Source organism: Panthera tigris, chromosome B3 (genome assembly GCF_018350195.1).
Source record: "Panthera tigris isolate Pti1 chromosome B3, P.tigris_Pti1_mat1.1, whole genome shotgun sequence".
Lineage (NCBI taxonomy): Eukaryota > Metazoa > Chordata > Mammalia > Carnivora > Felidae > Panthera > Panthera tigris.
The window spans coordinates 105,832,603-105,845,515 of record NC_056665.1 but is presented as its reverse complement, the minus strand read 5'-3'; the positions used below and the strand labels follow the sequence as shown (position 1 = coordinate 105,845,515).

The window sequence follows — 12,913 nt, the reverse complement described above, 5'->3', positions numbered from 1 at the left end:
ATGAACACCAGACTGTTATATTAGAGCTTTACCACGAAAAACACATCAAAATGAACACAAAGAGAAATTCTAAAAGCAAAGTAGTCTGGGCTAATATAGTCTTCTGAATTTGGTATTTTTAAAACAAAATATTCTCATGGAAATTACAAACATCTGTTTCAGAAAAAAAAAATAAAACATTAACTCCAGCACTCTCCTAATGCCGGCTACTATTTTATTAAGTGCTTCCTGTACGTAAGGCACTGCACGTGGTATCTGATACGTGTAGATTTATTTAATCCTCCCAATCACCTTATAACATTATTCCCATTTCTACCAATGGGAAAACTGAGGTTACAAGAGGCTCTTAACATGGTCACGTTACCACAGCAGCTCGGGATTCACACTCAAGCCTGTTTTTAGCTCTGGAACCCATACTCTCTCCTCTATGTCAGATATTGCTTCTCTGCTGCATATCCTAAAGGTCTTCCTAAGAATTCTTTTTAAAGAAACATCTATGGCTTATTTTAGAAATGGTTTACACACTTCAACACCAACTACAAAAATACTTTGACTTGTATTATACTAAGATGTATTTCTGTTTCCTTCTAACAGACTATGTATCCCTAAGAGAAGAAAATCATTTCTGTATATCTCCTCCAGTGCCTAGAAGCCATTTTTCGATGCTCAATCTGTTGAACTGAATACAATCTATAATTATCATTTTTAAAACGATCTTAAGTCTATATAAATACTCACAGCGGGTAGACAGCTTCATGAGTACAGTGCACTGTGGTAACGTAATCAGGACTTGGGTTGTAAAGCATTGTGTACCAATCAGAAAGCATCAGTACTCGACACGAACGGATATAAAGAACACCAACCGGATCGCTCACAAGTAAGGTGATAATAGCTGCCATACTGCATTCAAATAATGCAGTGATGTGCTGGAAAAGGGCACTGGAACTAATAAAACGAAAGAAGCACAATTACCAGAAAATTTTCAGTATTTAAATGGCTTTTAAGAACACCCGTATGTTTCAAAATACAGATTCTAAAAGGAAATTTTAACTGATAAATCCTGAAACGAAAATATCTTCTAAACAGGTAAGAAAAGTCGAACATGAGAACCACTTGAGAAGAATTTAACCTTCTTTACTGAAAAGAAATCATCATCTCAGATAACACTGTGCCAGGATTATCTAAATGTATATAGAAAAGCAGAAATTAGATCTTCCTTTATATTCAGTATATTGCCAAACTATTATTAAAAATGTCTTAGTTATCTATGCATCATTTTAAATTATCTTAAATATAAAAAGCACACAAAAGATTATACATAATATATATTAGTTATAAAGTATAATAAACATTATAAGCTCATAATTTAACCCAGTAATTAGAACATTAACAGCTTCTATTTACCTCTGTTCCTTCCCCAATTCCCACTCCTGGCTCTCCCCCAAGAGGTAACCATCATACTAAATTCTCTTTATCACTTTTTTTGAAGTTTTTATTCCAACTAGATTATGCTTCAAACCCACTCTGTCTAATTTTGCTTATTTTTAAATACTACAAAGTGATATGTCTTTTGAGGTGTTTTTTTTTTCCCATTCAAAATAACATTTCCAAGATTCATCCATGGCATTGCTTATAGATGTTCAGTCATTTTACTTTTTTTAATGTTTATTTTTTAGAGAGAGAGAGAGAGAGTGTGAGTGGGGGAGGAGCTGAGAGACAGAGGGAGACACAGAATTTGAAACAGGCTCCAGGCTCTGAGCTGTGAGCACAGAGCCCAACGTGGGGGCTCAAACTTGGGAACAGTGAGATCATGACCAAGGCTGAACTCGGACACTCAACCGACTGAGCCATCCAGGTGCCCCTGAAGTTCAGTCATTTTCACTGCTTTATGCATTTTCACTACTGTGCACATTCCACTGTTCATCCATTTGTTTTAGTCAAATATGTTGCAAATGTCTTCCTCTCAGTTTAGGAGCTGAATTTTCACTTTACTGTGGTATCTTTACGAACAGATGTTCTAAATTTTGATATAATTGGCTTTAATAATTTTTAACATTCTGGTTAGCATTTTCATGTTCTGAGAAATCCTCACTCTGAGACAAATTATCCTATACTTTCTTCTAAAAGTTTGAAGGTTTTGCTTTCACATTTAAATCTGTGACTCACCTAGATTTCTGTATATAATATATATATATAAATATATATATAAATATATGTAAATATATATAAATATATATAAATATATATAAATATATATAAATATATGTAAATATATATATAAATATATAAATATATAAATATACATATAAATATATATAAATATATATATAAATATATAAATATATATGGTAATTTATGGTAATTATATATGGTAATATATATTAAATTTTATATGGTAACATATATTAAAAATATATGGTAATATATATATGGTAAATTAGATTTTCCCACTTGGATATCCAATGGTCCCAGGAGTAGCCTTTTATTGAGTAGTTTACCCTACACCCCACCCCGCCCTAACTGCCATGCCATTTCTGCCATACAAGTTTCATATATATCTGGACTGTTTTTAGGTTCGCTATTTTGTTCCTATGGTCCATTTATCCCCGAGGCAAGAGAATATGACAATAATTCTTGATATTACATATGTTCTTCTACTTCTTCAGTGGTCTTGGCCATTCTTGGGCTTTTGCACTTCCATATAGATTTTAGAATTAGCTTGTCAGGGACCACCATAGGAGTCCAATGTAGCTTAGCTACCTTGATCTTAGCGGTCTCACAATACTATGGTACTATACGTGAACTATAGGGAGATCATTGATCCTGTATATTTCTCTTACAGCCGGCTTTTTTACTAAGTAAACTCTCTTATTTCTATTAACTATTCTACAGATGCTTTTGAGTTTTCTATCTGAACAATATTTCAGTTATCTATCACTACACAGCAATCTATCCCAACACTTCTTTGCTTAAAACCAACACCATTGGTTATCTCTCGCCAGTTTGTGGTCTGGGCACACCTGAGCAGTCCTTTCTGTTCCATGTGATACCAATTGGGATGTACTCATCTAGAGCCTTGACCGGGTTGCATAGTTCAAAATGACGAACTCAAATGGCCGGAGTAGATGCTAGCTGCCAGCTGTGAGCGCAAAGCTGGCTGCTGACCAGAGCACCAGTGTCCTCTTATCTTTGGTGTTCTGCGGTTTAATTATAATGTGGATAGGTATGAATTTCTTACTTATTCTGCTTGGAATGTGTTTTGCTTCCCCAGAAGCAATTCTGCAAATCTGTTTTTCACTATTTCTATAAAACCTAAAGCTAATAGATATTTAAATACTGGCTTTCCTTCATTTTCTCTATTTTTTCTGAAGACTCTGATTAGAAACTATGCAGAGTTAATAAAACCTTTTCCCCCCTGTACACAAGACTGACCTTCACTTAACTCTACCTCCGTTCCTCTGGAAGCCTGATAAAGGTAGAATGTCAACTTTACTGCTAGGTTACATTACTTAGGATACACACAACCTCTTCACTGGCAAACTACATCTGAACTGGAGAGAACTATAAATGAGCAATAAATACATGATGGGGACACCACAGTCTGGCTCTCTTGAGTTTAGCAATTCCCATAATTGGGATGTCCCTTACAGGACTCTGGAAACCATACTTATGGTCATGTTACAGAAAGACTTGCTCCTTTAAGGCATAATACTTTAAGCTTGGACTCCTACAACCACTCGATGTGGATTTTAACTTCCTACAGCTGAGCTCAATTGCTTCAAAAGCTGACACTGCCCTGGGGGCAAGCTGTTCCTTCTGGGTCCACTGGTGCTTGCTTGGTATGACCTCAAAACATTAAGTCTGAATGTTTAATTGAGCCTAGGTGGATTCCCAGCAGGTATTACAGACATATGTTATAGCTTCTCATTCTGTGCTCCATTTTCTCTTAATATGTTTCATATTTTCTATATCCTTTTCTTTCAGCACTATATTGTTATTCCTTTAGACATATCAATTTCCTAATTCACTAATTCTATCTTCAACTGATCGACCTATCATTTTTCAAATTTCATTTCTAGAAGTTCCTTTTGTTTTTAAAACAAATCTGTTTATTCATTCCCAACAATCTCTTGTTGACTCTTGGAGATCTTTGGCACTGCATCCTTTATTTCTTTAACACTGTAAAGATAGCAGTTTTATACTGTATAGTCCTAAGTCCATTATCTGCAGTCCTTTGGAAGCATAACTAAATTGTTTGTTATGTCTACCAACTCTCAGGCATAAAGCTTATTTGTTTACCATGCAATACGAGGTCATTAATAGATATTAATGAACAAGAATCTTATGGACCTAAACTGAGAATGGGGAAGATTCCTAGCAAAAAGGATTTGCTGTTTTTGCCAGAAGCATGCCCGTCACTACTGGGCTTCAGCCTCTTGAGAGTCTAGGCTTAGCACTGGCTACCTCAGATTCAGTATCTGCAGCTATCAGCAGTTAATCTCAGGCAGCTCTCCCATCCTTTCAGTCAGCTTTGTTACTCTGGCCCCCGCTTAGAATGGGTTGGTTTGTTTTCTAAAAGAATTCTTGGAGATCTCCCCTGCTTCCAGTGAGACCAGCAATGTCTTGAATAGTACACCTTTTTCAAATTTTAGTTATTTCCTGCAGAAGGGTCACTTGGAGCCCCTTATTACTCCATATTGTTGGAAGCTGAACTCTTACGTGATTTTACACATAGGGAAACAATGAATACGTAAACATCTACAATTTCATTTTATATAATCCCATATTTTGCTTCCTTATAGAATTCGTATTTTTAGAGGCAACATCCCAATCTCATCATTTCTTGCTATTACTTTATTTTTTAATGTTTATTTATTTTGAGAGGAAGAGAGAAAGTGTGCACAAGTTAGGGAGAGGCAGAGACAAAAGGAGAGAATACCAAGCAAGCTCCATGCGGATAGCAAGCCTGATGCAGGGCTCGATCTCACACACTGTGAGACCATGACCTGAGCCGAAATCAAGGGTTGGATGCATAACCAACTGAGCCCCCCAACTTGCTATCATTTAGTAACTTCTTCCCATCATGCTCCCTTTTCAATCTTTCTGCAGCCAACCACATGATCTTTACAAAATGAAATCTGATTCTAAAACTCCCCTTATTAGACTATTCAAGGAGTCCCATCTGTCTTTCAGGAAAAATACTCTTTACCAGCATTATCTTCCACACCTCCTGGCCATGCTACATGCCTTTTTCCTCAAGCCTCCACACATCTGGGCAGGCTTCACTCACCTGTCTGGCAAGCTGTGTATCCTTCAAGATCAGCTCTGGCATTATTCCCAGGTCTTATATTTCCTAGGACTCCTGAAGCCCCACATCTCTTTATGTCCTGGTCTCATTTAGTCCCTACTTTTTCACAGGATCCTCACCTCTCATTTCTTGATTATACTGTGCTCTTTCTTGCCTCTATCCTTTTGCATATGTTTTTCCTGCTGTGTGATAGACTCTTTCTTCAATTTCTCTATCAAAAACTACTCACTTTTCAAAGTCCAGCTTGAAGTCAGTTTTTTCTTGTGTGATACCACCCTATTCTCAGAATCAAAATTAACTTCTTTCTTCTTCACGCCAACCTTAAAACTGTGCACATACCTCCATTACACAAACTCACAAAAAGTGTCCCGGCTTGTCTATCTCATCCACTGGACTATGAGCATCTACATTTTAATCATCTCAGAATCTCACAACCCAGCATATCATTGGGCACATTGAAAACATCCCTAGAGATGCTGAATGAATACATTCTAAAAGTTACAAATTCTATAAAAAATTACATAAGGAGCACAACTTCTGACTGTACTACATAAAAATATGCAATTCTGCTGACCTTTGCTCTGGCCTTAAAGAAAAATAAATTTAATACTAAACTCTGGGGAAAACAAGGTTACCACAAAGGAAAGCTGCTAGGAGAGTCTGGCCCATGCATTCTCAATGGGTGACTTCACACCTAAGAGGTCAAGAGTCAGGTCTTGGGGATAAAATAATCTTACATTTGTCATATATATAAAGCACATATATGCATACATGACATAAATAAACAGTTTATCTATGATATTAAAGTTTCATGGGGGTAGGTGGAATTAAGAAAAAGAATATCCAAATAGGCTCTTTACTTAAAGAAATGACAATGAATAAAAGGTCTAGCCTCACACAGCTGGGCCTCTGCTTCCTTTCCTGAGGGCAACATCTCAGGACAATGCAAGACATGGCTCTTGTGTTCTTTGCAGCCTATTTCCTTTCCGGCAAAGCACACCCAAGTTATGCGAATTCCTTTTTAAACCCACCTCCTTTCTTCCCCAAGCACTAATCACTCCTCCGCTCTACCCTCAAACCAAACCCCACCCTCTGCTCAATGACTCTCCCTCTAAACATACGTGCTGTTTCAATTCAAATACATTTGGTGAGGTGCATCTCTACACCCTCTCTTCCACCCTCTCTACACCCTCTCTTCCGTGTTTGTGGCTAATAAGTTCCAGCCAACTAGCTGAGCAATCATTCCATTTCAGCTTTCAGTTGATCCCATCTCCTTTCTCACCCTCATCTCTCAACGTTCTATAACAGAAATTAAAAGCAAGATGAGAGCTATGTTTTCAAAAACCTTTTTACACAGCCATCGGAAAAAGAATGAATGCTTTTCCAAATATATAAATAATCACCCTGGATTTATTAGGAGAGATCCAGAAAACTATTAATTCTATTTCCACTGGACCATTCATTCCATTCCCACTCAACAGTACTGGAGTCTGGCTATCCCTACTTTTTGGAAACAGCCTCACCTCTAATCTACCCTCTATAGAAGTTACCTTCCTAAAATAAATATACAGCCAGTGATGTTACTTCTCTAAACCAAAACTTTTACCCATAAATCATCCACGCAGCAAATACTAAATGAGCACCTGTCATGAGACAGCTGCTGAGCTGATCTCTGGAAATGCCATGGCGAACAAGAGATTGCCACTGCCCTCTGGACTTCTAGTCGGAGACCGGAGGAGACAAACACAACCATAAATTGTACTGAGTGCTAAATACAAAACAAAAACAACAAAATGAAGAGTGCTATTAAAAAAGAAAAATAAGGGAGGGGGCAGATTGAGGAAGGGAGGGCTTCTATGACTAGGTGTAACTTAAACTGAAATCTGAAGGGAAAAAGGCAGCTAGGTAAAAAGGTGCAGTCATAGGGAAGAGAGTATTTGAGGCAGAGAAAAGCTGATGGGGAAGGAAAGATGCCAAGAATTTAGAGCAACTAAAAGTCAGTAGGGCTGAAATGTACTAATTGGGCTCCTCATTCCCAGTAAGACCGAGTCCACATCCTCATCAAGAATCTTCACATTCTAGGGGCGCCTGGGTGGCTCAGTTGGTTAAGCGGCCGACTTCAGCTCAGGTCACGATCTCGCGGTCCGTGAGTTCGAGCCCCGCGTCGGGCTCTGGGCTGATGGCTTGGAGCCTGGAGCCTGCTTCCGATTCTGTGTCTCCCTCTCTCTCTGCCCCTCCCCCGTTCATGCTCTGTCTCTCTCTGTCTCAAAAATAGATAAACGTTAAAAAAAAAAAATTAAAAAAAAAAAAAAAAAGAATCTTCACATTCTAGCCTCAACCTACTTTCCCACTGTTTATGACCTTTCTTTCATGTGCAATCCGCACTCAGACCACCCCAAACCACTTCCAGTCCCACCCACAACACAGCACGTATTTCACCCCTCCGTGCCACTGCTCATGCTACTTCCCCTACCCAAAATGTTTTCCTAAAGTCTTTCAGACCTCACCAGGCACAATTTCTCTCTTCTACTCTTTGTGATTCCAGAGCATCTTGTTCTAACGCTTTTATACACTTTTTGTTTATACACTTTTAAGACGGAATCACATTATAACTAGTTGTATACACATTTATCTTCTCTAAAGATTATGACTATAAACCACATCAATTATTTCTGTACCTCTTCCCTTGATCTAAACGTAAAACACAGTGCTCCATAAATGTCTGTTGATTTAATGTTTTAGTAGGAGTTTTCATAATTAGGTGGCAGTTAGATCATTTTAACTACATTTTAGATTACTAGGATTAAATTAAATCACAAAGTATTCTACAATACACAGTTTGTAATCATGACCAATTCTTTGTAGAAAATCCATAAAGATTGTAATTGAGAAATGAAAAAAGTATTACTTCAATATCATTTAAACATTAAAACAAAGGATACCTCCCTAGATAATTACTGAGTCATGCCCTATCATTAAGTTTTCTTGCCAGAGTCAACAGTAATCAGAATACAGAGAACAAACTGAGGGTTGACGGGAGGGGCAGGGAAGAGGGGAAAATGGGTGATGGGCATTGAGGAGGCCACTTGTTGGGATGAGCAATGGGTGTTGTATATAAGTGATGAATCATGGGAACCTACCCCCCAAACCAAGAGCACACTGTATGCACTGTATGTTAGCCAACTTGACAATAAATTATATTAAATAAATCATTTTTTAAAAAGTAATCAGAATATAAAAATAAATAATTTTAAAATGCAATCAGAATATAAAGTTTTTCCACTTTCAAAACAACACAAGCATAATTATTTAATAAGGTCTTCTAAATGATTATTCCAACATCAGTCCATCCAGATACATTCATAGAAAGTACTAACCTCTTTTTCCCCGAGTACCATTCAATGAAGAACCAATGTAAAACAAGAGGAAGCATAGCCATAAATCCAAGATAAAGCCAATCATAAAGTTCTGGAGACTCTGTGCAAGGCTGACAATATTTCTGTGCATTTGTTCTCTGTCCTCTTGGACACACCTACAAAATATAAAAGCAATATTTTATGTACATATATTACTTTAGAACACTGATATCCCAAAGTCATTCTATAAAGACATCCCATTTCAGTTTAAACATGTTTACATGTACATCTTTTAGAAATAAGAAAGTTCATAAGTAAAATTAAATCTATATTGTATTTGGTTTCAGCTGTATAACACTCTTAAAAAATTCCTTTTATTAAGTTACTAAAACTTTAAATGATTAGTTAATAACACTATATAAAAATAATTGCAAAGAAAAGTTCTGGAGTTTTAATGTTAACTGTATTATATCGTTAATAACTAAGTCACTGTACTATATCATTAATAACAAGTAAAAGTTACTATAAAATTAAAAGATACTAAAAAAAATACTAACTGCAACTGTCAAAAATGACAATATGTTGACAATATGACAACACAAATGAGAATTTTATTAATGCCTCATATTTTTATAAATTTATGAGTATACTGATGAAGAAAAGATTCTATGTATGCAACTATTTCAAAAGCAAAAAGATTTTAGCAATGAAATAACACATTAAATGTTAAGACTTACCCCACATTCTCCATATATTTCAGTTGAGCCATTTTTAAATAATAGGGTCTTCCCACAGTAAAGTCCAAGGCATGCTGGTTGAATATCGACAGCTTTTTAAAAACAAATGCCAGTATAGTAACATCTTTTATGATTATAAAAAAAAGAGTAATAACAGCTGAAGCACGTAGCAGAAATACCTCAACACAGTTGAATTAAAAAATGATACGTATTAGACAAAAGTCTTGATACACTTATTTTTAAACTTAACTTTCTCCTTTTACACTGTAACAATGCAGAAAGTTACACTGAAACTTTGATGTTAAGGCTATTCCTTATGATTAAGACCCCTCAGCCAGCCGAGTGGGATCTATCCCCAGAATTCAAAGCTTAACCCAAGGCGGGGGCGGGGGGGGGGGGGTACCAGGGTGGCTCAGTCAGTTAAGTGTCAGACTCCAGCTCAGGTCATGATCTTGCGGTTCGTGAGCTCAAGCCCCACGTCTGGCTCTGGGTTGACAGCTTGGAGCCTGGAGTGTGCTTCACATTCTGTGTCTCCCTCTGTCTGCCCCTCCCCTGCTGTCTCTTTCTCAAAAATAAAGTAAAAAATAAACATTAAAAAATTTTTTTAAAAAAGCTTAACCCAGTATGTCCCAATGGCTCCAAGAGCTACTCCCCCTTGATGAGATGGTCTAGACTTTTGCATTTCCATTTTTTAATTAGGAAACTAATAGACGATCACCACCCCACATTTGGCCCAGCCATAACAGTAAGTGTGCACATATGCACACACACGTCACCTTTCGTTCACACAAAATATCACCTTCATTCATAATAGAACACATTTTAATACCAGAAAAGCAGAAAATACATAACTTTGAAATAAAGGGCAGGCCTTTAAAATAAATAAATTTACCTTTAGGGAAAACCTTACAACATTGTCCTAACTTTTGTCATTTTTTTCGAGGACAGGTGAAAATCTCATCAAGGTTGTCACTGGGCCTGTCCCCAATATTTGGGAACAACTACCTTAGAATCTCTGATCTCAAGGCTTAGGGAAAATAAAAGCAGGTCTTCTTTATAAAAACAAAACAAAACAACAAAAACTCTGGGTCTACAGATTGTCTGTGACCTCATCAACAGGAATTAAAGTTATTAAAGGAGTTTTTTTTCATCAGAGACATCTGATTTCCTTTGTTCATTGACTTATTCATTCAATAAACATGCATTAAGTATCAGATTCCCTGGCTAGGGACTTCTAAAGATCCACAGAGCAACATAACAAGAGTCCCTGCCCTCAAAGAACCTAGAGCCTTGAGTAGAGTAAATCCAGAAGCGAAATCAGTCAGTCAGAAAAAGACAAATACCATATGATTTCACTCATATGTGGACATTAAGAAACACAACCAATGAACATAGGGGAAGGGAAGCAAAAATAAGATAAAACTAGAGAGGGAGACAAGCCATAAGAGACTCAATTATAGAGAACAGAGAGCTTCTGGAGGGGAGGTGGGTGATGGGCATTAAGGAGGGCACTTGTTATGATGAGTACCAGGTGTTATATGTAAGTGATAAATGACTGAATTCTACTCCTGAAACCAATACTGCACTATATATTAAGGAGTAAATCCTAAACACCTGTGGTCAAGTATGAATCAACTTGGAAAATAAGCATTTTATGACCATTGTAGGGGCCAAGGGCAGGTTCCCAAAATGTGCTACTTTGGCATACCAATTATTTTAAACAAATGTTACTTAAGAAACAACGGGGGCAAGGACACTCCAACCCTCTCTCCTGAAAGCAAGGAACAAACCTCCCATACGAAAAATATCCTCCTTATACTAAGCAAAAAGACATCCTTTATTATCAGTGATAATAAAGCTGCAGAAGTAAACCTTGTTATTTTACTAACCTACTACCTTGGCGCCAAATTCTGTTTTCCTTTACCCGTAAATTCCTTCCAAGTTTATTGTCTCTTTGTCTAAAACGTATAAGAACTCCCTGCCTTGGTCATTTCTTAGGTTTCAATTTCATAATTGTTTCTCCATACACTTGTTATAAAACTCTGAGGTTGTTTTTTTTCCTGTTAATCTGTCTCATGTGAGTTTAATCATTAGCCCAGCTGGAAAACCCTAAGGGTAGAGAAGAATTTTTTCCTTCCTTTCACTATTCTTGAATAACCATTTCCCAAATTCTTCATGAATTCACACTCTAGAGACTGCTTGGTCCACTATGTCCTTTCCCCTTTCAAATTCAAGTAGATTTGACTTTTTTCTCCTTGTGCTGAGAAACAACAGCAATAGCACAGACTAAAAGTCTGCCAACTTTAATGTTGTCACTTTTATCACACTTACTTTTTTTAATCCATGGTCTTCTTTACCTTATTTGGCACTTTTTAACCAATTGTAATCACTATGTCCTAAATTACTAACAGACAAAAATGAATTGTTTCAGATTTTTTGAGAAGACATAATTAAAGAATGGAGGCTTCTTCCACGTGGATTTTGCACCTAGATGTTTTATAAATACATATGTATGTATTTCAAATCCAAGGCCTGAAAACCACTATGATTGACTGAAACCAACAACAGCTCATCACCCATCAAACAAAACCGCGGCTCCCCGTGTCCGTTCAATTTCCCCTCCCATCTCCTTTCCTGGAGGACGGCTAAGATTTTAAGACTTTTTTTTTTTTTTTTGCAACGGTCTTGCCGCTTTGTGAAGGGCCCTGTAAACTTAACGTCTGACGCTGAAGCGGGCGACAACAGTTAGGCAGCAATTAGCTTCAGCTTCCTTTAATGTTTTCTGGGCACTAACGCCCGCGCTTTAAATTCTTAAGTCAGCCATGAACGCTACACAAAGGAACTAAAACAAGGGCAGCGAAGTGACCTCCCGAACAACAAAGACCTGGCCTTTGCCCTGGCACACGGCCGGCATCCCCCAAGAGGCACGTCTCCTCTGCAGCCCGAGAGGGGCCGAGACCGTCCCGACCCCTGGAGGAGTCCCGGGCCCGCTCGAGGGCGGTGCGAGCAAGGGGCAAGGATGCGCCGCTACCCGGAGGCCACCCGCAGGAGCAGAGCCCAGAGGCGCCAGCGAGGGGAAGAAGCAGGGACTAAGGCAAACGCTTTACGGGACTTCGATGACCACTCACCCATTGGCCGCTTGCAGGTTTCCTTGAAGAAGCTCCGAAATCAGCCACCCGGCTCGCGGCGCCCGGACATCCGGGCCACAGCAGCCAAAGCGGCCCCACCTCCTGGTAACCCGGGCGACCAACCCGAAGCTGCGCCCCGCCCCATCACGCCGAAGCTCCGCCCCGCCCCACCACGCCGAAGCCCCGCCCCGCCCCACCATGCCGAAGCCCCGCCCCGCCCCACCATGCCGAAGCCCCGCCCCGCCCCACCACGCCGAAGCCCCGCCCCGCCCCACAACGCCGAAGCCCCGCCCCGCCCCACCACGCCGAAGCCCCGCCCCGCCCCACCACGCCGAAGCCCCGCCCCGCCCCAACACGCCGAAGCCCCGCCCCCTCGCGCTTCCT

The 12,913-nt window shown here is 38.9% G+C and overlaps 1 protein-coding gene across 2 annotated transcripts in view; it reads right to left on the bottom strand.

Moving 5' to 3' along the window:
• LOC102955487 (JNK1/MAPK8 associated membrane protein) overlaps positions 1-12,618 on the bottom strand; it is a 29,603-nt gene extending 16,985 nt beyond the window's left edge. Inside the window, exons 1-4 of one of the 2 annotated variants that reach the window (XM_007095230.3) lie at positions 12,530-12,618; positions 9,402-9,493; positions 8,686-8,840; positions 739-945 (exon numbers count right to left, since the gene is read on the bottom strand). In XM_007095230.3, coding sequence (XP_007095292.1) covers positions 739-945; positions 8,686-8,840; positions 9,402-9,493; positions 12,530-12,533 — 458 coding nt within the window. In that variant the 5' untranslated portion in view covers positions 12,534-12,618. The remainder of the gene's footprint in view (positions 1-738; positions 946-8,685; positions 8,841-9,401; positions 9,494-12,529) is intronic. The other variant, XM_007095231.3, reaches the window with a different exon arrangement.
• Between the last annotated feature and the right edge of the window lie 295 nt (positions 12,619-12,913).